General features: G+C 39.9%; 1 protein-coding gene across 13 annotated transcripts in view; it reads left to right on the top strand.

Moving 5' to 3' along the window:
* lrrc7 (leucine rich repeat containing 7) overlaps positions 1–21,180 on the top strand; it is a 688,069-nt gene that overhangs the window by 570,928 nt on the left and 95,961 nt on the right. For 10 of the 13 annotated variants that reach the window (XM_087990651.1, XM_087990652.1, XM_087990660.1 and 7 more), the window contains 2 exons: positions 1,178–1,277; positions 12,825–12,952. In XM_087990651.1, coding sequence (XP_087846777.1) covers positions 1,178–1,277; positions 12,825–12,952 — 228 coding nt within the window. The remainder of the gene's footprint in view (positions 1–1,177; positions 1,278–12,824; positions 12,953–21,180) is intronic. The other 3 variants (XM_087990653.1, XM_043699362.2, XM_087990655.1) reach the window with 2 other exon arrangements.

Here is a 21,180-nt window from a genome sequence, read left to right as displayed (position 1 = left end):
AGGACTGGTCATTTATACTTGCATACAATAATTGCAGGGAGTGATAGTCAGACAGTTACTTTAAACAATCCTACTCTTCAGTCCATCTCATGCCAACCAGTCAATGATTAGTAAGAGCGGCCTAAGATCTCCTGAATAACACTTTCCGTGAGGTCTCCTCATTTCCTGGAGCTTCCAATTTGCGTACTTTACCCTCTATGTATTTTTATAGGGTCCTGCAAATTTCTTTTGCCTGTAAATAAAGACAAAGACACTCTAATGTCTGAAGAATCCTAATGTTTAAAAAATTCTTCATTAATATTTGCTGAACATTGAGACAGTACTAACCAACAGCTGTGGTTAATCAATTGCAGACACAAATAGGCAAATATAAACCAGGCCCAATTTTTGGGGACCAACAGCACATGTTCCAAAGATGCCTTTAAAACATCAAATCCAAAATTGACTCTCAATCTTTTTCCAATCATCCTGATTGCCTCCCACCCACTTCCTGTGCATTTGAAATTCAATGCTGCAGAAATGTGAACTGTCAATGGAAATATTGGCAGCTCATCAACAATGTTTAAATGATACACAAGATCCAATTTCAGAGCATCCAATTCATCCAGGTTGCAACATCATACCGTGATGCAAAGTATTTCAACCCAACCAACTCCATTCAGGACCAATGGGATGTAGATTGCCTCAAAGACTGAAACAGAAAATAAAAATTAGAATTTAGTCTAAGTATTGATTGAGTTCAAAGGTAGTTTCTCTCTTATCTATTAAGTCAAACAAAATGGTTGTTTTTGTCTTTTAAATACAGTTAGTTTAACCAAAACAAAACAAATCCTTGCAATTCTGAAATAAAAACTAAACAAAATGCTGGAAATAGGTCATGTAGCATCTGCACAGAGAGAAACAGAAACATTCTGATGAAGCATCATTGACCTGTTCTCATGTCCAGAGATGCTGCATGACCTGTTGGTCATTGTCACTGATCTTCATTCTGACATGATGCCCTTGAATCATTATTAAGAGCTTTATTCAAATTTAAATGAGACAGTGACTACATCATTTGTCTGTTAGGATGAAAAGATTAATGATGTTAGCTTTGTCCTTGTTTTTTGATAAAGTGATAATTCAAATAATGCATTCAGTTTATAATCTCCTCTCTGTTCTTATGCTTCTGGTTTAGTCCAAGGCTCTAATCCCTCTGCAAACTGAGTCTCATCCAGAAACAAAACAGAGAGTGTTGACAAACTATATGTTTCCACAGCAGCCACGCAACGATGAAGGTGAGACTCCTCACTAAGAGAACTGAGATCAGAGCTGTTTTTAATGTGACATCATCTTTCCTTGTTTGTGTTTCATGTTTGTTTGCATAAACTGGAAATGAGCAAATAGTATCCAGAAAGGTGATATTATACGTAATAACGTAGCATTAACTGGGCTAGTCTTTTGACATTTTCTTTTTATTTTGTCATTATACAACAATAAATTAAATTTTAGCTCTATGTGATAGCTCAGTTGGGATGAAGTGGAACTAGACTAGTTCTGATTTTCTAGAACTGACTATTCTAGAATTGAACTGATTATCCTAGGCTGGTACATAATGTGTAATGAATTAGATACTATCAACATGGGTAACATTGGAATTGTCACAATTGGGTCTAACGCTCCTTTACATAGAATTCCTGCTATGCAGTGACCCATGTCAGATAAAGCCACACTGAAGCACTCACTTTTCAAGCTTAAATTTGGAGAATGGTAATTAAGGTGTGGTACCACAGAGCTGCTTGTGTCCCTGAAGTTTAACCATAGAATGAGTAAGAAGGCAATCAGTGGATATGATTAAAATACATTTGAAGACAATCCAACTGTTGAGGGTACTAAACATTTTATTTTTATCCAAACTAAATGTTACAGCATTTGTTCACCTCTAGATGTGCTGATTTGAGTTTGGACAAAATGCTCAATGGACTGCTGAGTGGAGAATCATGTGATAACTTTACAATCAGGAGAAAATTAATTAAAAATTCCCCTCACTTTTCTTAGACTGCCTGCCCGATTAACTGGCTGTACTTTCATGAGCAACACATGTAAAAGAATATGATGGAGTGTTGTAATTAACATCAATATTCCTTGCTACTACCTCTTTCAACTTCTTCTGTTTTACTTGGGAATACCATGTGCTGGTTGATAACCCTTTCCCATCTTCTGTCAATTATCCAATCTTTTTCCAGTTCCAATGTGTTTGAGTCTTTCACCACAGCATCTTTCCCATAAGGTTTTAGGTCTTTTCTCTTTTCCTTCTTCTGAGCAGTAACATCTCCATCACTTGCTAAAATACATTATCTCTCTGTCCATGTTATTTCAATGCCTTTGCCACCATTTTCTTTGATTTTCCCATAATCGCCCCTAACCTCGCTGATAAACTTTTCTAGATATTGTTCTTTCTCATGGCTCTGTACATTCATCTGACCATCCACATCCAACTAGTATTAAGTTATTGTTTCTGTCTTCTTGATTTTGTCCAGATTTCTGAACTGTATTGGTATATGTTGTGGAATGTGTCCACCAGAACCATCTGAGAGACCTTGGAGAGATTTGTTGCCACCAAGGCTTTTTTTTACTACTAGTCTAAGTTACTGATACTGAATGTTGAAGGATACCCACATCTAACCTTCAACAAAAGTGAGGCTTGCACTTGTTGAACAGAATATGTTTATCACACTGTCCTTAATAGCTAATTACATTACATGTGAGTTACATGTTAATCTCTAGTGAGACCTCTGGCTCACTTTAAGAATAAGTACTTAGTACTGTTTACCTACATGCAACTTAACAATTAGAACTGGTACTGAAAAACACTCATGAGCTCCTCTCGAGGACAGTCCTTCATATCCTGATGAGTGGACCTTATCTCAGTTGTTATCAATTAACCCTGTCAAGTACTAACTTGTCTTACAACATATAATAAATGCTAGCCTCTAAACTGTCCTGTGCGCTCTTCCCTTCCATCTCAAAAAAACGTTTACTACCAAATAACACTCACTACACTTTTTTTGAATTGTTTTAATCAGAACAAATCCATTGCTTAATTTCCACACTTCCATTTTCTGCCACCACTGACCCCAAGTTTTCACTGTATCCATAATTTTTACTCCTTTGCTCAGGCGCAAACTGACAGTTCGTATTTTCGATCTTTGGTTTACTGATCTTCATACTTGTCAATACTCTGTGTTGATTTTTCTATGATTTGGTTGAGGCTTGAGACTAAGTCTAGATACGAAATGTTGTTAAAAAGAGAGAAAAATATTTGCTAAATGTGTGGAGATAGATTTTCCTTCTCATATTTGGGTTGATCAATTTAGCATAAGGCAATGGCTGATGACATCATAGGAAATGACATCAGGTCATCTGACATTGTGCTGGAGCAATTCCTTTCACTGTCATGGAAGGATTTTTACCTGTTCAATGAACAGTTGCCAACATGGTGCTGTTAGTAAAATCAAAATAACATTTCTTGGAACAACAGGAATGAAATGTGGAGGCACAAAAATTTAAAACAAAGAATAGTAGCAGAGGAAACAGGCCACAACAGTCAGTCTCAGGTTGAGACTAAGTCGGAGTGGGGGTGGAATGGCAAACACCGAGCGAACAAACAGGTCCAACAGCAATGGCAACGAACAGACAACAATACATGTTGAGACCAGCAACAAGCAGGAATGCCATAAATAACAGCAAACAGCCCCAGAGTATGAGACTGACAAAAGTAAATGCAACCAGGTGAAAGTAAACTTAGCCCAGCACCCAATACAAAGCCATGCATAGTTACATCATGATGGTGGGCTCAGACCAGGCTGCACAATGGCTTGGAAGATTTCAACACTTCTGAGTTATCTCAGGCCTCTTATACAAGCTAGACAGAGAACAAGTCAGCATGTTCTTATATTCAGAATGCTAACATAGCACAGGTATCAGATTTTCTGGAGTGCAGAAGTCTTTGTCAATGGACACAAAATAAAATTTAATCTCAATATAGGACCAGCCATCTCTGTCTTACCAGTTGCTGTGCAGTGGCTGAGACAAGATTTCTTCCACATATTGCATCCATGGCCTAGAACTCCTCACTGAGAACAGAGGCCACATGACTGAGAATCTGGCACAGGGGACAAGAAATTTCACTGACTGGCTATATCCTTCCAAATCAATTTTACTCTTTGTTAAGCAGGGAAATATGTGAAGCCTTACATCTTCTTTACTCACCAATAGGGGAAAAAAACCTTACCACTTTGAGACAGCCACTATTGATGACATCCCATACCTGCAGTCACTCAGGGTTCTAGATCGTATGAAACTTTTCAGAGAGCAGGTAGACAAAAAACAAACTGGGCCACCATTAACCACAGCAAACAGCTAAAGCAGGAGACTTTGGAATTTGCACTACGTTTTGAGTACATAGAAGAGGAAGATGACCACTGAAGCATAATTGATAATGACAACCACCCTATGGAAGAAACTCTGTACCTCTTCAAAGAGATCATGAACATAATCATTGTGACCAATGCCACAAATTGATGCAGCAACAAGATCTTCCATAGAACTTGAGAATATCCCCTTGCATTATGAAATTATCCAAGCATTTACAATCAATGAGCATTCAACTACAGCAGCATCCAAATCCATTTCACGTAGTTCCTGAAATAAGGAAGTCCTGGCTATGCAAGAGTCTAAGAAATGAATTGGAAAAATGGTAGTTTCTGATCCCAGAGTCAAAGGAAACTGCTGTCAAAGAACAGCACAAATATAATTGAAGACTTCCCAAATGTGAAATTCAGTCTAGAGCACCATGCATCAGCAGAAGACCTGAAAGACATTATATTGTTGGAATATTGCTCCAGTATCAAACCAGAAGCTTGCAAAAAGAGGTGAGAATTTCTGTTGGACCCTTGCAGCAACCAGAAGACTACAAGGGAGGAGAATATCTACAGCCCACATTATAAAATCATAAGATACAGGAGCAGAAATTAGCTCATTCAGTCCATCGTGTCAGCTCCATCATTCAATCATGGCTGATAAGTTTCTCAACCCCATTCTCCTGATTTCTCCCCCTAACCCTTGATCCCCTTGATACTCAAGAACCTATCTATCTCAGACTTAAATATACTCAATGACTTGGCCACCTCAGCATTCTGTGGCAATGAATTCCATAGATTCACCACTCTCTGGCTGAAGAAGATTCTCATTATCTCCGTTCTAAAAGGTCTTCCCTTTACTGTAAGGCTATGCCCTCAGGTCCTAATCTGTCCTACCAATGGATCCATCTTCTCAACATCTACTCTGTCCAGGCCCTTCAGTGTTCTGTAAGTTTCAATTAGATCCCACCCTCATCCTTCCAAACTCCATTGAGTATAAACCCAGAGTCCTCATATGTTAAGCTTTTCATTCCTGGGACCATTCTCGTGAACCTCCTCTGAACATCCTCCAGGGACAGTACTTCTTTTCTGAGATATGGAGCCCAAAACTGCAATCATCCAAATGTGGTCTGAATAAAGCCTTATAGATCCTCAGAAGAATATCCCTGCTTTTATATTCAAGTCCTCTCAAAATAAGTGCCATCATTGCATTTGCCTTCCTAACTACTGACTCAACCTGCAAGTTTACCTTGAGAGAATCCTGCACTAGAACTCCCAAGTTTCTATGCACTTCAGAATTTTCTCCCCATTTAGAAAGTAGTCCATGCTTCTATTCTTCCTACGAAAGTGTATGACCTCACACTTTCCCACATTGTACTCCATCTGCCACTTCTTTGTCCATTCTCCTAACCTGTCCAAATCATTCTGCAGGCTCCCAACTTCTCAATGCTACCTGTCCCTCCACTGATCTTTGTATTGTCTGCAAACTTAGCCAGAATGCCCTCAGTTCCTTCATATAAAATGTATAAAATGAAAAGTTGTGATCCCAACACCGAATCTTGTGGAACACCACTTATCACCACCTGCCATCTTGAGTAGAACACTTTTATCCTCACTCTCTGCTTTATGCCAGACAGCCAAGCTTCTATCTGTGCTAGCACCTTGCCTCTGACACCATGAGCCCTTAGCTTACTCAGTGCAGCACCTTGTCAAAGGCCTTCTTGAAGTCCATGTAGATAACATCCATTGGCTCTCCTTGGTCTAACCTGCTCATTACTTCCTCAAAGGATTCTAGCATATTTGTCAGGCATGACCTCCCCTTGATGAAACCATGCTGACTTTGCCCTATTTTACCATACATTGGGGGAACACATCAAGTTAGCCAAGGAATTGAGCCTCAGATGTGCATGCACTTACCTAGTCCGTGGAGAGTTTGAGGCACAAAGTTCATGAAGAGAAGAAAAACTGCCTGTTCACTAATAGACAGATGAGAGAATTACAGAAACATTGACATTGACAAGTTTATTTATAGCTAAAACTAATTCATCTAGTACAGAATTATTCCTAAACACTCATCCTTTGCCGAGAATTCTGCAAGACAAAATGACTGCCACCTCTGATCATGTGACACACCAATAAAGCTGCTGAGAATGGTACCATCTCAATCACCTCTTACCAGACAATTGATACAATGGGCATGCTATATGTGAGCCAGATGGCAACGAACCCAGCCAGATTTATCCAAACAAAAATTCGGGGAATATGGCAAATGGCTTATCCATTAACAAAAGCAGCATACTAATTCCACTATGTGGCACTTCCCAAAGCAAAAGGTACAACCAATGTTCATTTTACTCTTAAGAAGAATGCACCCACTCAATACCAGTTCTTCCTGTCCTTCCAGGGGTCCAGGAACAGGTCAGCATTGAAGCTTGGCCACATGGGACTTGGTGAGGAAGGTAGTGGGATACAATTTAATAATGAGAGAAAAATGTAAATATATTCAATTTTCTTTGCCGGGGAAAGGTAAACATTCAGGGACAGGATGAATCTGGTGTTGGGATGGTATGTTATGAATGCAGCAACTATCACTAGGATCGATGTCAGAGGCAGTCTCCCTGTTCTATACATATGTGTATAGTTCAATAAACAGTGCTAGATACCCCACCAGCTGCTCGGGGACCATCTATAAATACACTTACATTACTTAGTACAAATCCACTCCTCTCAACAGAACATATGAAGTTATCACTGTTATGGATTCTTCTAATTTAATCTCCTGAAAAAGGTTAAAATGAGAAAATGAAACCTTATCTAACTCTCAAATTAATTGAAAATAAGAACCTTAATTTGTTCAATATGACTAAGCACGTTGTTTTACTCTGATCTATTCCATTACAATCCAAACACGATACATGGAGCAGACAGGGTAGCAAACAGGCTGGGAGGCTAGATCTGTGGCTGGAAATTGATGAGCGACTTAAAAACAATTATACCTGCATTCACCCAGATTTTATGGTGTCTCAAAGATAACACAAGATATCCTTTTAGGATTGCTGGCATCCTACCGATACAGATTTGGATTTTTGGGCAACACTGTGCCTCACTGCGCCAGGGACATGGGTTCAATTCCACCTTTGGGCAACTGTCTGTGTGGAGTTTGCATGATCTCCCCATGTCTGCAAGGGTTTCCACCAGGTGCTCCGGTTTCCTCCTACTGTCCAAAGATGTGCAGGTTAGGTGTGGATTGGCCTTGCTAAATTACCCATAGTATTCATGGATGTGTAGGTTAGGTGTACTAGCCATGGGAAATACAGGGGTAGGAGAATGGGGTCTGGATGGGATGCTCTTCGGAAGGTTGGTGTGGACTAACTGGGCTGAATAGCCTATTTCCCCACTATAGGGATTCTAAGGATTAAGGTGAGAGAGAACCAGCAGGCCCTTCCATTAATTTCACTATAACTAAATATTAAGTTCTGTAATGGTCAGCAAATACAATTTTGCCTGATTTACATGCTTACTGATGTGCAATTTCACTCCCTAAACTTCCATAATCTATCAAGATTGGATTGTTTGTTATTCCATAAAACATTTCCTCATTTGCTTCTGTACTGATTCTACAACCTTCACTACTATTCCTAGCCAGACATTCAGCCAGCCACCCTGCAGCTCATTTTCTACAATCTTCTGAAAGCACTAATTTAAAGTAATGGGAACATTGTGTCAATTAGTTGCCAGGACAGGAATATGGCTGTTCTTAATATCTTGGTTTAGATTGTAAGTATTGATGGGATGCTTACAGGTTGGTTATCAAGAACAAGTCTGACATTGGCCTCACTCAACTTCCAGAATAGGTCAATATGTTGTCTTATTTCCTTCTCCTTAATTAAGCATCATCAGGGTCCAATATAGAAGCGTCATTGTCACCCCATGTTAAAATCTACTAACAGTTCAGGTGAGAGAACTTTGTTACTAATTCCACATTCTACAGTGCACACACCGACTATAATATGTAGGGTGCAAGCTGACAATCCCTTAGCTAATGTGTCTGATAATAGTAAAAATCATATTCATTTGGACTAGATTTAAAATATCAAGGATTTTTTTGAGAAAATATGTTTCTGCCAATCTCTAATTTTCATTGTCTGAGGCTTGCCACATGTGCATTCACATAATCTAATTTTGTGATCAGTTTTAATTAAATACCCTGATTATGATTAGATTAGATTAATTACAGTGTGGAAACAGGCCCTTCAGCCCAACAAGTCCACACTGACCCTCCAAAGAGAAACCCACCCAGACCCATTCCCCTAACACTACAGGCAATTTAGCACAGCCAATTCACCAAACCTGCACATTTTTGGACTGTGGGAAGAAACTGGAGCACCCGGAGGAAACCCACGAAGACACAGGGAGAATGTGCAAATTCCACACAGACAGTTGCCTGAGGGGGGAATTGAATCCAGGTCTCTGTCACTGTGAGGCAGCAGTGCTAACCACTGTGTCACCATGCCGTCCAGATAATCTATGCAATTCATACTTTAAAGACTTAGAGCTCTCCTTGTTTCATCACTAATGGAAAGAATTTTAATTTGTGAATATGCCCTCCTTTCTGGCATATCTGAAGTCAAAAAGGGCATCTAATTAGATGGATAGATAGTAACCGAAACACTGCCGCAATCCCACCTGTGCCACTATTAAAGCAGGGACAGGAAGTCACTCATAGTCAGACTTCCTATTACTCCTTGCTGCCCTCCACCTTCCTCCACCATTTAGACCTTTACGGGCCTTTTTGCTGCTGATACTGATCCAGTGGCAGGAAATCTGACAATACACAATGTGCGGTACAGGAAAAACTGTCGTCTTCTGCAGTGGGGGTCATGTGATCCCCTCATTCAAAGGCATTAGTGCCTGATCAAGGGCATCAGCATCAGAAGGATGGGGTGGGGTCTTTAGGATCTAACCCTCTGCACTTTCTGCTGAACCCCCAACACTTTTATCCTATAAATCCTCTCCTGTCATGAGTTATCCTTGGCCTGGGTAATCACAATGCAAAAACTGAGGTGTCGTTCTGGCAGCAGCCACAGCATCCCCAATGGCACAGCAGTTCAAAAGAGCTGCCAGCTTCTCATGGGTCACAAGCTCCAACTTGGTGCAATTTCCGCCTCTAGGCCCTTAATCTATGAAAGGCATATTAATATTAGCTGATTTCCTCCAAGAGGCAATGTGGGTCTTTCATCAGCTCTCCTTCCAACAGGCAAGACCATCAATACCTCAGAAAAATCCAGCACATTGTCTTTCTGAAGATAAAAGCTCAAAACTTCTCATTTGGAAGAGGTTTGAAGTCTAACGAGAGTTGAATCAACAGTTTGAAATGAGGATGCCCCTATCTGTCGTACAGCAGTCCTCTAATAAGGAAGTGATTTTCTTTTAGCCCCCTTCCTTCCAGAGCTTTTAAATTCCCAATGATGAAAAATAATGCATCATATGAAGAGAACACACTGTAGTGTTAGATTTCTACTTTTCCTTTGCATCTGTTTTATATCTTGAAGTACAAACTAACAAAATGACTTTTATTAGAGTTTCCAGATTGTTTTTAATTTTGGCAATGCATGAGAAGCAAATAAACAAAATTGAGAAATAAGTAATTTTTGTATCGTGGATGAGACACGGTTAAAGGTATGCGCTCACAGAACCTCCTGGTTTCACCTTCTTGTTTCAACCAAATCAAATTTTAACTCAAATAGAAGATGGTGCAGGTTCCGGATTATGTGGATTCATTAGTGCCACTGAATGTAACTTTAATGCCTCAATTCAAGATAGTTAGCCTTTGCTTTAATGCAATAAAAACCTTAGGTGTGAAGAAAAATGTGAGCACTGTGAGAAAGTAGAAAGAAGTTTGATTTGACCCCAAAACAGGAACGAAGCCAATGGAAGTAGGAGCACAAATGAGAATAGGCTGTTCGGCCCCTTGACTCTGTTTCATCATTGTGATGTGATGTGATGTGCTTGTTCTGTATCTTAGCCTCATCCAAATGGCATTTCGTGATCATGTCTTGCAAGTAAAACTCCATCTCAGATTCAAAATTATTAATTGAAGCAGTAGCTAATTTTTTTTTCTGAGAGACAGCTCCATATGTCTGTAATCATTGGAGGAAAAACTGTTACCTAACTTTTCCTCTGACTAATCTGGCACTACTTTTTGGGTTATGTCCCTTGTTCTAGAATTCCGACCAGTGGAAATGTTGTCTATCTATACTCGTAATTATTTCCACCTTCTGCATTCCATTAAACCTAGTTTAGGTAATTGCTCCTCAATCTAACCTTAAGCCTTTGTAATATTCTGATGAATCTATGTAGCACACCTTCCAAGGCCAATAAATCGTTTTTTGTGCGTGTGCACTGAACTGTTCACAATACTCCAGATGCGATTTATCTAGACTTTAAGCTGCTGTAGCAAAATATCATTCTCCCTTATATTCTAACCCTCTGGTTATGGAAGTTAACATTCCATTAGCCACTTGATTATTTTTTGTACCTGAAAATTGCATTTTACACATCCGTATACAAGGGCTCCAAATCTCTTTGGATGTCCTCTAACCCTAACCTTTCACATCAAAATAATGCAATTGATCTGCTCGTCATTCCATGCCAACTTGAGGCCTGAACTAAAGTTTGCTTTAGGCTTCATTCTTTTGAATCATTCATGGGATGTAGTCACAATTTATTAGGCCAACATTTATTGCCCACTCCCAATTGCCCTTCAGAGATACTATGGTGAGCTGTGATCATGCCCTTTCAGTGCGGGTTGCTGGTCAGGAGAGAAGATAATTAGTATTGTTGTGCTCGATTCCTCCTGATTCTCTTGAAGACACAGTGACCTCCAGGTTAGTTAACTATAATATTCTTGTGTGTAAAATATCAGAAATTCAGGGCATGAGTAGTTTAGGTCATTCGGACTATTCTAGCGAATCAGAGTGGGCCAAAAATCACATGAAAACTTTGAGGGGGCTGTTCTTTGAAACAGAAAAATGGTGTAACTGGCTTTGGCCTCATATTGTCTAACTGCTGTATGTACTGATTGTATATATTTCAAAAATATCAGATTTTCTGGGAGTGTTTTTCCTGTTCTTATTTTGGATTGTTAGCAATTTAAGAAGCTCACAATTCATTTCAATGAGCAAGTAAATTGGAAATAATAGGATCAAAAGCTGAATTCAACATGATTTTAATTCATATATCTTTTATTCCAATCCAACATTCTCATATATTATCTATTGCCTGTTTCTAAACAAGTTTTTTAACCAATTGCATGTTACACTTTGGAGTCCTTTGACTTCAAATTCTTGAATTTGTCAGCACTAGTTACCTAAAGAAATGTTAGTTTTCCTGTTTCTAAATATTTTCTACTGGCCTTCTGATGGATATTACACATGGATGGACGCCAGTGATGGCAGAATTGAACCTAGCTAATATATTTCCTTGTGAAAATAGATGTTGACAATTTTAGGCTGCAACATGGAAAATAATAGCTGATTGAATGCCAACACCTGGTGACTACTGTAGAGTGTGACCCCAATTTGAGTTAGCAATTTCAGCACAAAAAGGATTATTTGGGAGAAACTTTATTCGAAAGGAAAGAATATCCTTAGCAAAATAAACATGCATTTTTGTTCCACATTTTTAAGATGATGCAGAAAACACAGTGACTATCTGATGAAGCGTTATGGTCACAACCCGAGGAACAGAAAGATTACAATTCACAGTTTGTGACCCCAGCAATCACTGTCACGATTGCTTCTACTAGTGCATTCCAGGATTAGTCCGACCAGATCAAATGTTAAGGCGTCAGAATTATAATCACTCTGGTGCCTCCCAGCCCCATTTTGGCAAAAATACTGGTCCCTTCTATTATTCAGAGTATAAAGTGCCTGATTCTTTCATTCAACCCAGAGAAATGACCTCTCTCTCATCATCTTTTGGGTATGCATAGTGCAAACTAAGTTTTTTTTTAAAAGAATCTAATAATTCTTGAATTGAGTATTCATCATGATTTATTTTCTTCTTCTACTCTAACCTATGACTGAGAATGGAGGCACAAAGCAACCTCCTGCACCAGCAACTAGAAAATATGGTAGACCTTTCTATTCAAACATTTCATACTCCTTATTTATGTTGCTGGAAAAACTAGCATTTGTCTTGCCAGCAACTACATAGTACCCATGAACCATTCCATCCTTAGTCTTTATGTTCAAGAGGAATGTTACCTGACTAGCTTTGTCCCAGGATATTTTGGGTAATGTCTCGAGAAGTAAGCAAAGAATAAAAGTTTGGAGAAAAGAATCACCTTTTTTACAAGTTTATCTTAATATTTATTGTGGTATGGCAAAGCAACATTTTTAGTTTTTGTTTGTGTCCTTCCAGTAGAATTCCCTTCGGACAGTGATAGCTTCAATCCAACATTGTGGGAAGAACAAAGACAACAACGGATGCAGGTCGCCTTTGAGTTTGAAGAGAAAAAGGAAGAAGAAGATGATTCTGGGAAGGTTAAGGTTGCTGCTTATTGTGTATTCTCATTTGTTCTCATTGTTGTAATGTTGCCATACTGAAGCAGAATGAAATTGAATAGCATCCATTCTTTGTCCATGTGAAATAAAAATAGCATTTGTTGTATGTAAGCATATCTTTGAGAGAATCATGCTGAATGCTTTTTTAGTGAGGCTGTTAGCTTGCACATAATGAATTGTCAGCAAAGGTATCCACAGCAGAAACACAATGCAATGGTGAATTGACTTCACTCACACTATCTTGAAGCTCAATGTTCCAGCCAACAGCTTCTCAACCACATATAACTACAAAGTTAAAGGCCCCTCACCAGCACTTTTAAAGAGATTATCAACCACTTACAAATTGTTTAGATCAAACGTCACTGCCAATATGATATGGTTGGAGCACTACCCTATATATTAGCTCACATAACATATACCTCAAAGACTCATTTATTTTTATTGAGACAGATGTCCTGAAGATTATTAACAATACTATTTACATTGCAGTAATATCACAGCTGGTCTCTATGCTTGGTGATATTACTGTACATCATTTACACATAACTAACAGACTGAACACACAACACAGATCTCTGCTCTGAGAGCCTGACTGAAGGCCAACTGTCTTGTAACTGTCTTAAAGACACAATGTCATAGGCTGGACATGACAACCCACGTGTTTGTAAGAAAGGTTCAAGTTCTTATTTTTTGTCCTTGTTCAAGTTGGGATATCTGTCTGCATACTGATTGGTTGTGCTTATATCATTTTCTCGCTTCATTCCAATAATGCATCATGCACATCTGAATATCCCCTTCGAGCCCTCTCCCTCTGTGTCTGTCCCTCGTCATCTCTCTTCAACCACTCCTCCTGTTTCACTCTCCCTGAATAAGTGGTTAAGTGGTAAGTGTGTGGGAGGGAAGAACTGTTTGGCTTTATCTTCCAAACATGGGAGATGTTGATAAGGATAAACCATTGCCTTGAGGAGTAGCTTTATGATTATCTTAGCAAGTCACTTTACATCTACCTTTCATGGATTTTATTGTAAGGTTAGAGAACATTCGGCTGGGGATAGTGAGGAGAGGACGCAATATGTTGAACACCCTGTTTCCTAAATGCATCTTGAAAGGGTGCACTGGTATACTGCCAACCATTGTGGGCGGCATGGTGGCACAGTGGTTAGCACTGCTGCCTCACAGCGCCTGAGACCCGGGTTCAATTCCCGCCTCAGGCGACTGACTGTGTGGAGTTTGCACATTCTCCCCGTGTCTGCGTGGGTTTCCTCCGGGTGCTCCGGTTTCCTCCCACAGTCCAAAGATGTGCAGGGTCAGGTGAATTGGCCATGCTAAATTGCCCGTAGTGTTAGGTAAGGGGTAAATGTAGGGGTATGGGTTTCGCTTCGGCGGGTCGGTGTGGACTTGTTGGGCCGAAGGGCATGTTTCCACACTGTAATGTAATCTAATCTAATCTAATCATTGTCAAATACAATTTATTGAAGAATGCTGAATATAGCAGTTAATATGTTAACAACTGTTGCACTAGAAGTATCCTTGATTTTTTACACAAAAGAGAATTTTGTGAAATCATCAGACATCAGAATGTAAGTGTGTCCTTCAACATGGAAGATATCAGTGGCAATCTTGCACCGTGACTAGAAGGAATCTCATGTAGTAGGAGAGATTCTTTTGATTGTTGTGTTGCTTTAGTTGATAGCTTTCGTGGAAATTGATAAGTTGATTGATGTCCTTATTTATGCTGGGCCAGTAAATGAATTAATGTGCCAATCCTTTTGTTCTTTTCAGCAAAGTGTGAGCTTTTTTTTGTCAGATCTAATGTGTTTTGAGGTTGAGCTTGTGGAATTACCAGGTAATTATCTTTGAAGATTACATTCCTAGAGAGTTCCAACTCATCTCTGAATGACCAGAGCACACAGGCTAATTCACAGATCTGCCAGGCATATTCAGGCCACCCAGTGATGATGATCATATTGAACTGTTGTAACTGGTTATCATCTGACATAACTTGCTGTATCTGCTTTGCATAGCTGAGTCCAAAATGAATGAGACTGATACGAAGACTGTCTTTTAATGCAGATTCAGTAATATCCACTTGTAGATCTAAAATAATATTTTGTTTTAGGCTTTAGAAGTTGGCTAAAAGCATTGGAAATATCCATTGGTGTACCTGATTTGATTTGTGCTTCTACATTGTATCCTTAGATTTTCAAAAGTAGTCATTGAATTTCTGGATGTGCATTTGTGAGAGGGCTTCCCCATATCATTTCAAAAAGGTTTTAGCTGATATGAGCAGTGAAGTGCTTGCTAATAGATACACACGTAACTGTTCTATTCTGAAAACAAAGCTTCTCTTTGGATGTTGGAGTAATTTGCCTGAGCAGTCTTAATGACCTATGAACCAAATACAATAGGCTTGCCGTCTTATAATTCGCCTATCTTGTGATGAAGCAGTTCCTTTAACAAGGTTATGCAATGCATGGCTTTTTTTTCAGAGAGGTCGTAAACGACACAAACTCTGAAAAGTTTGGAGTGTAGGGTTTTAGGGCTAATTTGGTAATAGCTAACAGAGGCTTTCAAGTTTAAATTAAAAATACTTCCAATGAAAGGCATGTGTCTGTTCTCCCAGCTCAGCTTTTCTCTGGTTTGGTTTGGTTTTTAGCAGTATTGGAAAGAAAGACTGCTGGACCCAGAAGCATATCCAGGCTTGTACTCTGTCTCTGACTTCTCTCCTGTAAGAACCTGTGTTTGATTTTACCTTTAGCACCAAGGTTTGCTTATGGGGATTGTTGTAAGTATTTGGAACAGCATCATTAAATTGGGATAATCTGTTGGGTTTTCAGAGAAGTTAGGTTATTCGGTATTCTGTTTTCTGTTGTTTGTGTTTCATCCAGTAATCTTGTACACAAATTCTGTTTTGTTTAAATTAAATGGTTTTGACCAGCTGATTCTCTCCGGGAATATCCGCGTCACACCTGCTTAAAACAACTATCAAAGTTAGGGTCTGAGCTACTTTCTTGAAATGTGTTGAGAGGTCTGGCCTGGTCCATAACACTTGGCATTGCAAGTGTACATCTAAATACTTCTTAATTTGTTAGATCTTGGGACTTGACGCAATTTCCATTTTTGGATTAAAACTTGAAAAATGTTTGACATCTAATAACAAGGTCAAACTCTTCCAGGGTATCAATCTTGAGTGCCATCTCTTTGTAATATTTAATCTCCTTACGCCTAAACACAGATGCCATATTTCTTCAAAGCACAAGTAATGAAGTTCCACCAACCATTATGATGCTCAACTTTCTTGTGTTCTGTTGTACTATGGAGTTTAAAGTGAGTTGGAGCTTTTTCCTGAATCTGAATGCTGCATTTATGAGGAGAGTCAGTAATGCATTGGGGGTAATCTTTAAGATGTAAAACCACATCACCTTCAAAGTTGCCACTGTGTCACACCTGTTTGGATAAAGATTATTAACAAGCTCGCTGCTGCAGCCTGATACCTTTGATATTTCAACAGACAGGTTTATTACCACCTGGATTGTAATAAAGTGTAGATCTTGGCATGTTGGTGGAGCTATAGTAGAAGGTCCTGCTGAATCTAACAGAGGAAAGATTTCAGTTGTCTATCACAATGAGCTGTGGAGAAAGTGAGGCCTACAGATGCTGAAGATCAAAGTCAAGACTGTGTGGTTGGAAAAGCACAGCAGGTCAGGCAGTATCCGAGGAGAAGGAGAATCAACATTTTGAGCCAGAGCCCTTCATCAGGACAGGCCTAATGAAGGGCTCTGGCCCAAAAGGTTGATTCTCCTGCTCCTTGGATGCTGCCTGACCTGCTGTGCTTTTCCAGCATCACAATGACTTATGTTGACATTGAGAATGGACAAATGCAAGGGATGTTAGACCCATTGAAACCAGTTATTTAATTGTGCACAGTCTAGATCACAACATGCCAGTTTCCTGAATGATTCTCTTGTAGGATCCATAAACGATTATTTTGCCCTTGCATCAGTATCTGTCATAGAGATGTACAGAACAGAACCAGACCCCTCGGTCCAACTTGTCCATGTAGACCAGATATCCCAACCCAATCGAGCCCCACCTGCCAGCACCCGGCCCATATTCCTCTAAACCATTCCTATTCATATACCTATTCAGATACCTTTTAAATGTTGCAATTGTACCAGCCTCCACCACATCCTCTGGCAGCTCATTCTATACAAGCACCACCCTCTGCATGAAAACGTTGCCCCTTAGGTCTCTTTTACATCTTTCCCTCTCACCCTAAACCTATGCCGTCTAGTTCTGGACTCCCCCACCCCAGGGAAAAGACCTTGTCAATATACTCTAAGCGTGCCATTCATGATTTTATAAACCTCTATAAGGTCAGTCCTCAGCCTCTATCACTCCAGGGAAGACAGTCCCAGCCTATTCAGCCTCTCCCTATATCTCAAATTTTCCAACCCTGGCAACATCCTTGTAAATCTTTCCTGAACCTTTTCAAGTTTTATAACATCCTTTCGATAGGAGGGATACCAGAATTGCATGCAATATTCCAAAAGCAGCCTAACTAATATCGTGTATAGCCGCAAAATGACCTCCCAACTCCTACACTCAATACTCTGACCAATAAAGGAAAGCATACCAAATGCTTTGAACCTGCATTCCAAGGTGTCTTTGTTCAGCAACATTCCCTAGGACCTTACCGTTAATTGTATAAATCCTGCTAAGATTTCCTTTCCCAAAATGCAACACCCATACAGTTATCTAAATTAAACTCCATCTGCCACTCCTCAGCCCATTAACCCATCTTATCAAGATCCTGTTGTAATCTGAGGTAACCTCCTTTACTGTCCACTACACCTCCAATTTTGCTGTCTTCTTCAAACTTAATAACTATACCTCTTATGCTCACATTCAAATCATTTATATAAATTACTAAAAGTAGTGAACCCAGCACCGATCCTTGTGGCATTCCAGTAGTCACAGGCCTTCAGTCCAAAAAACAACCCTCCACCACCACCCTCTGTCTTCTACCTTAGAGCCAGTTCTGTATCAAAATGGCTAGTTCTTCCTGTATTCCATGAGATTTAACCTTGCTAACCAGTCTCACATGGGGAACCTTGTCGAGCGCCTTACTAAAGTCCATATAGATCACGTTTACCACTCTGTCCTCATCAATCCTCTTTGTTACTTATTCAGAAAACTCAATCAAGTTTGTGAGACATGATTTCCTATGCACAAAGCCATGTTGACTATCCCTAATCAGTCCTTGCCTTTCCAAATACATGTACATCCTGTCCCTCAAGATTCCCTCCAAAGACTTGCCCACCATTGATGTCAAGCTCACTGGTCTATAGTTCCCTGGCCTGTCCTTAACACCTTTCTTAAATAGTGGTACCACATTAGCCAACCTCCAGTCTTCCGGCACCTCACCTGTTAGTATTGATGATACAAATACCTCAGCAAGGGGCACAGCAATCACTTCCCTAGCTTCCCACAGAGTTTTAGGGTATATCTAATCAGGTCCTAGGGATTTATCCACCTTTATGCGTTTCAAGACATCCAGCACTTCCTCCTCTGTAATCTGGACATTTTGCAAGATGTCACCATCTATTTCCTTACATTCTATATCTTCCATGTCCTTCTCCACAGTAAACACTGATGCAAAATACTCGTTAGTATCTCCCTCATCTCCTGCAGATCCACACAAAGGCCACCTTGCTGATCTTTGAGTGGCTCTATTCTCTCCCTAGTTCTCCTTTTGGTCCTTCATGTATTTAGAAAAACCCTTTGGATTCTCCTTAACTCTGTTTGCCAAAGCTATCTCATGTCCCCTTTTTGCCCTCCTGATTTCCTTCTTAAGTATACTCCTACTGCCTTTATACTCTTCTAAGGATTCACTTGATCTATCCTGTCTATACCTGACATATGCTTCCTTATTTTTCTTCACCAAACTCTCAGTTTCTTAAGTCATCTAACATTCCCTACACCTACCAGCCTTTCCTTTCACCCTAACAGGAATATACTGTCTCTGGACTCTCGTCATCTCATTTCTGAACTCTTCCCATTTTCCAGCCGTCTCTTTACCTGCCAACACCTGCCCCGAATCAGCTTTTGAAAGTTCTTGACTAATATGGCAAAATTAGCCTTTCCTCCAATTTAGAACTTCAACTTTTAGATCTGATCCATCCTTTTCCATCATTATGGTCGCTGGCCCCAAAGTGCTCCCCCACTGACACCTCAGTCACCTGCCCTGCCTTATTTCCCAATAGTAGGTCAAATTTTGCACTTTCTGTGGCAGGTACATTCACATCAGAAAATTTTCTTGTACACCCTTAATAAATTCCTCTCCATTTAAACCCTTAATGGAAGTCCCAGTCTATGTTTGGAAAGTTAAAATCTCCTACCATAATCACTCTATTATTCTTACAGATAACTGAGATTGCCTTACAAATTTGTTTCTCAATTTCCCGCTGACTATTAGGGGGTCTATAATACAATCCAAATAAGGTGATCATCCCTTTCTTATTTCTCAGTTCCACCCAAATAACTTCCCTAAGTACAGTTGTAACACTATCCTTTATCAGAAAACGCCACTCCCCCTCCTCTCTTGCCTCCCTTTTTTATCCTTCCTGTATCATTTGTATCCTAGAACATTAAGCTGCCAGTCCTGTCCATCCCTGAGCCTCTTTTCTCTAATGCTGTGATATCCCAGTCCCAAGTTCCTAACCATGCCCTTCCCTGTTAGGTCTCTTCTGTTGAAATAAATGCAGTTTAATTTATCAGTCCTACCTTGTTCTCTGCTCTGTCCCTGCCTGCCCTGACTGCTTGACTTGCTTCTTTTCCCAACTATGCCAGTCTCAGATTGATCTCTCTCCTCACTATCTCCCTGGGTCCCACCCCACTTTACTAGTTTAAATCCTCCCGAGCAGGTCTAGCAAATCTCCCTGTCAGTCTATCCGATCCCTTCCAATTCTGGTGCAATCCGTCCTTCTTGTACAGGTCACTGTACAATGATCCAAAAATGATTCCAATGATCCAAAAATTTGAATCCTTCTCCCATATACCAGCTCCTCAGCCACACATTCATCTTCTCTATCCTCCTATTCCTACCCTCACTAGCTTGCAGCACCTTCAGTAATCCAGATATTATTACCCTCACGGACCTCCTTTTTAAATTCCTGCCTAACTTTCTATATTCTCCCTTCAGAAACTCATCCTTTTCCCTTCCTATGTCATTGGTCCAATGTGTAAAGTGACCTCCAGCTGGTCCCTCTCCCCTTTAAGAACATTCTGAACCCTCTCTGAGACTTCCTTGATCCTGGCATCAGGGAGGCAACACATCATTCTGATTTTTCGCTGCTGGCCACAGAAACATCTGTCTGTGCCCCTGACTAGAGAATCCCCTAACACAGTCGATCGTTTGGAACCTGACATACCCCTCATTACAGGAGACCTTGAATCAATACCAGAAACATAGCTGTTCATGCTACACTTCCCTGAGAATCCATCAGCTCCTACATTTTCCAAAACGGTATACTTGTTTGAACTGGGGATAACCACAGAAGACTCCTGCACTACCTGCCTACCTCTCCTGGAGTTAATCCATCTATGTGACTATCTGCAGCTTTTCTCCATTCCTATAACTACCATCTATCACATTCCCTTGCTCTTGTAAATTCCTCATTGCCTCTAACCATCTCTCCAACCGATTCATTCGAACTAATTGGATTCACAACCAACAGCATTTGTTGCAGATATAATCCTCAGTAACACATAAACTCTCCCTTAACTCCTATATCCAGAAGAAGAGCATATCACTCTACTAAAGGCCATTTTTGCGTCTTCCCATCTATAGACCCAGAAAAAGCACCATCTTATTCCACTACAAAGCACTGCTCCAGACTAACTTAATACTTATGACTTCAGAGACATACCTCAATAAAACATATAATCAATAAAGATCTCACTCTACTCACTATTGTAGATTTACAGGAAGGCTGTACATAAAACTATTCACTTATTTATTTCTGTGTTGTAACCTCTCCCAAACAGGTTCCTCCAAATCTTGGCATTTAGTGCATATTATCTATTGCTCCTGTGGTATATCATTTTGATGAGATGAAAATCATGATGTGTCAGAATGATTTTCTGCACAGTCTGACTGGGGTCTGTAAGCTGTGTTATTGCAGGTATCTCTTGGAATTTGATATGCTTTC

The sequence above is a fragment of the Chiloscyllium plagiosum genome, unplaced genomic scaffold, assembly GCF_037043375.1.
Source record: "Chiloscyllium plagiosum isolate Xiang-an unplaced genomic scaffold, Cpla_swu_hap1 HiC_scaffold_9, whole genome shotgun sequence".
Lineage (NCBI taxonomy): Eukaryota > Metazoa > Chordata > Chondrichthyes > Orectolobiformes > Hemiscylliidae > Chiloscyllium > Chiloscyllium plagiosum.
This window is presented reverse-complemented; position numbering and strand designations above follow the sequence as displayed.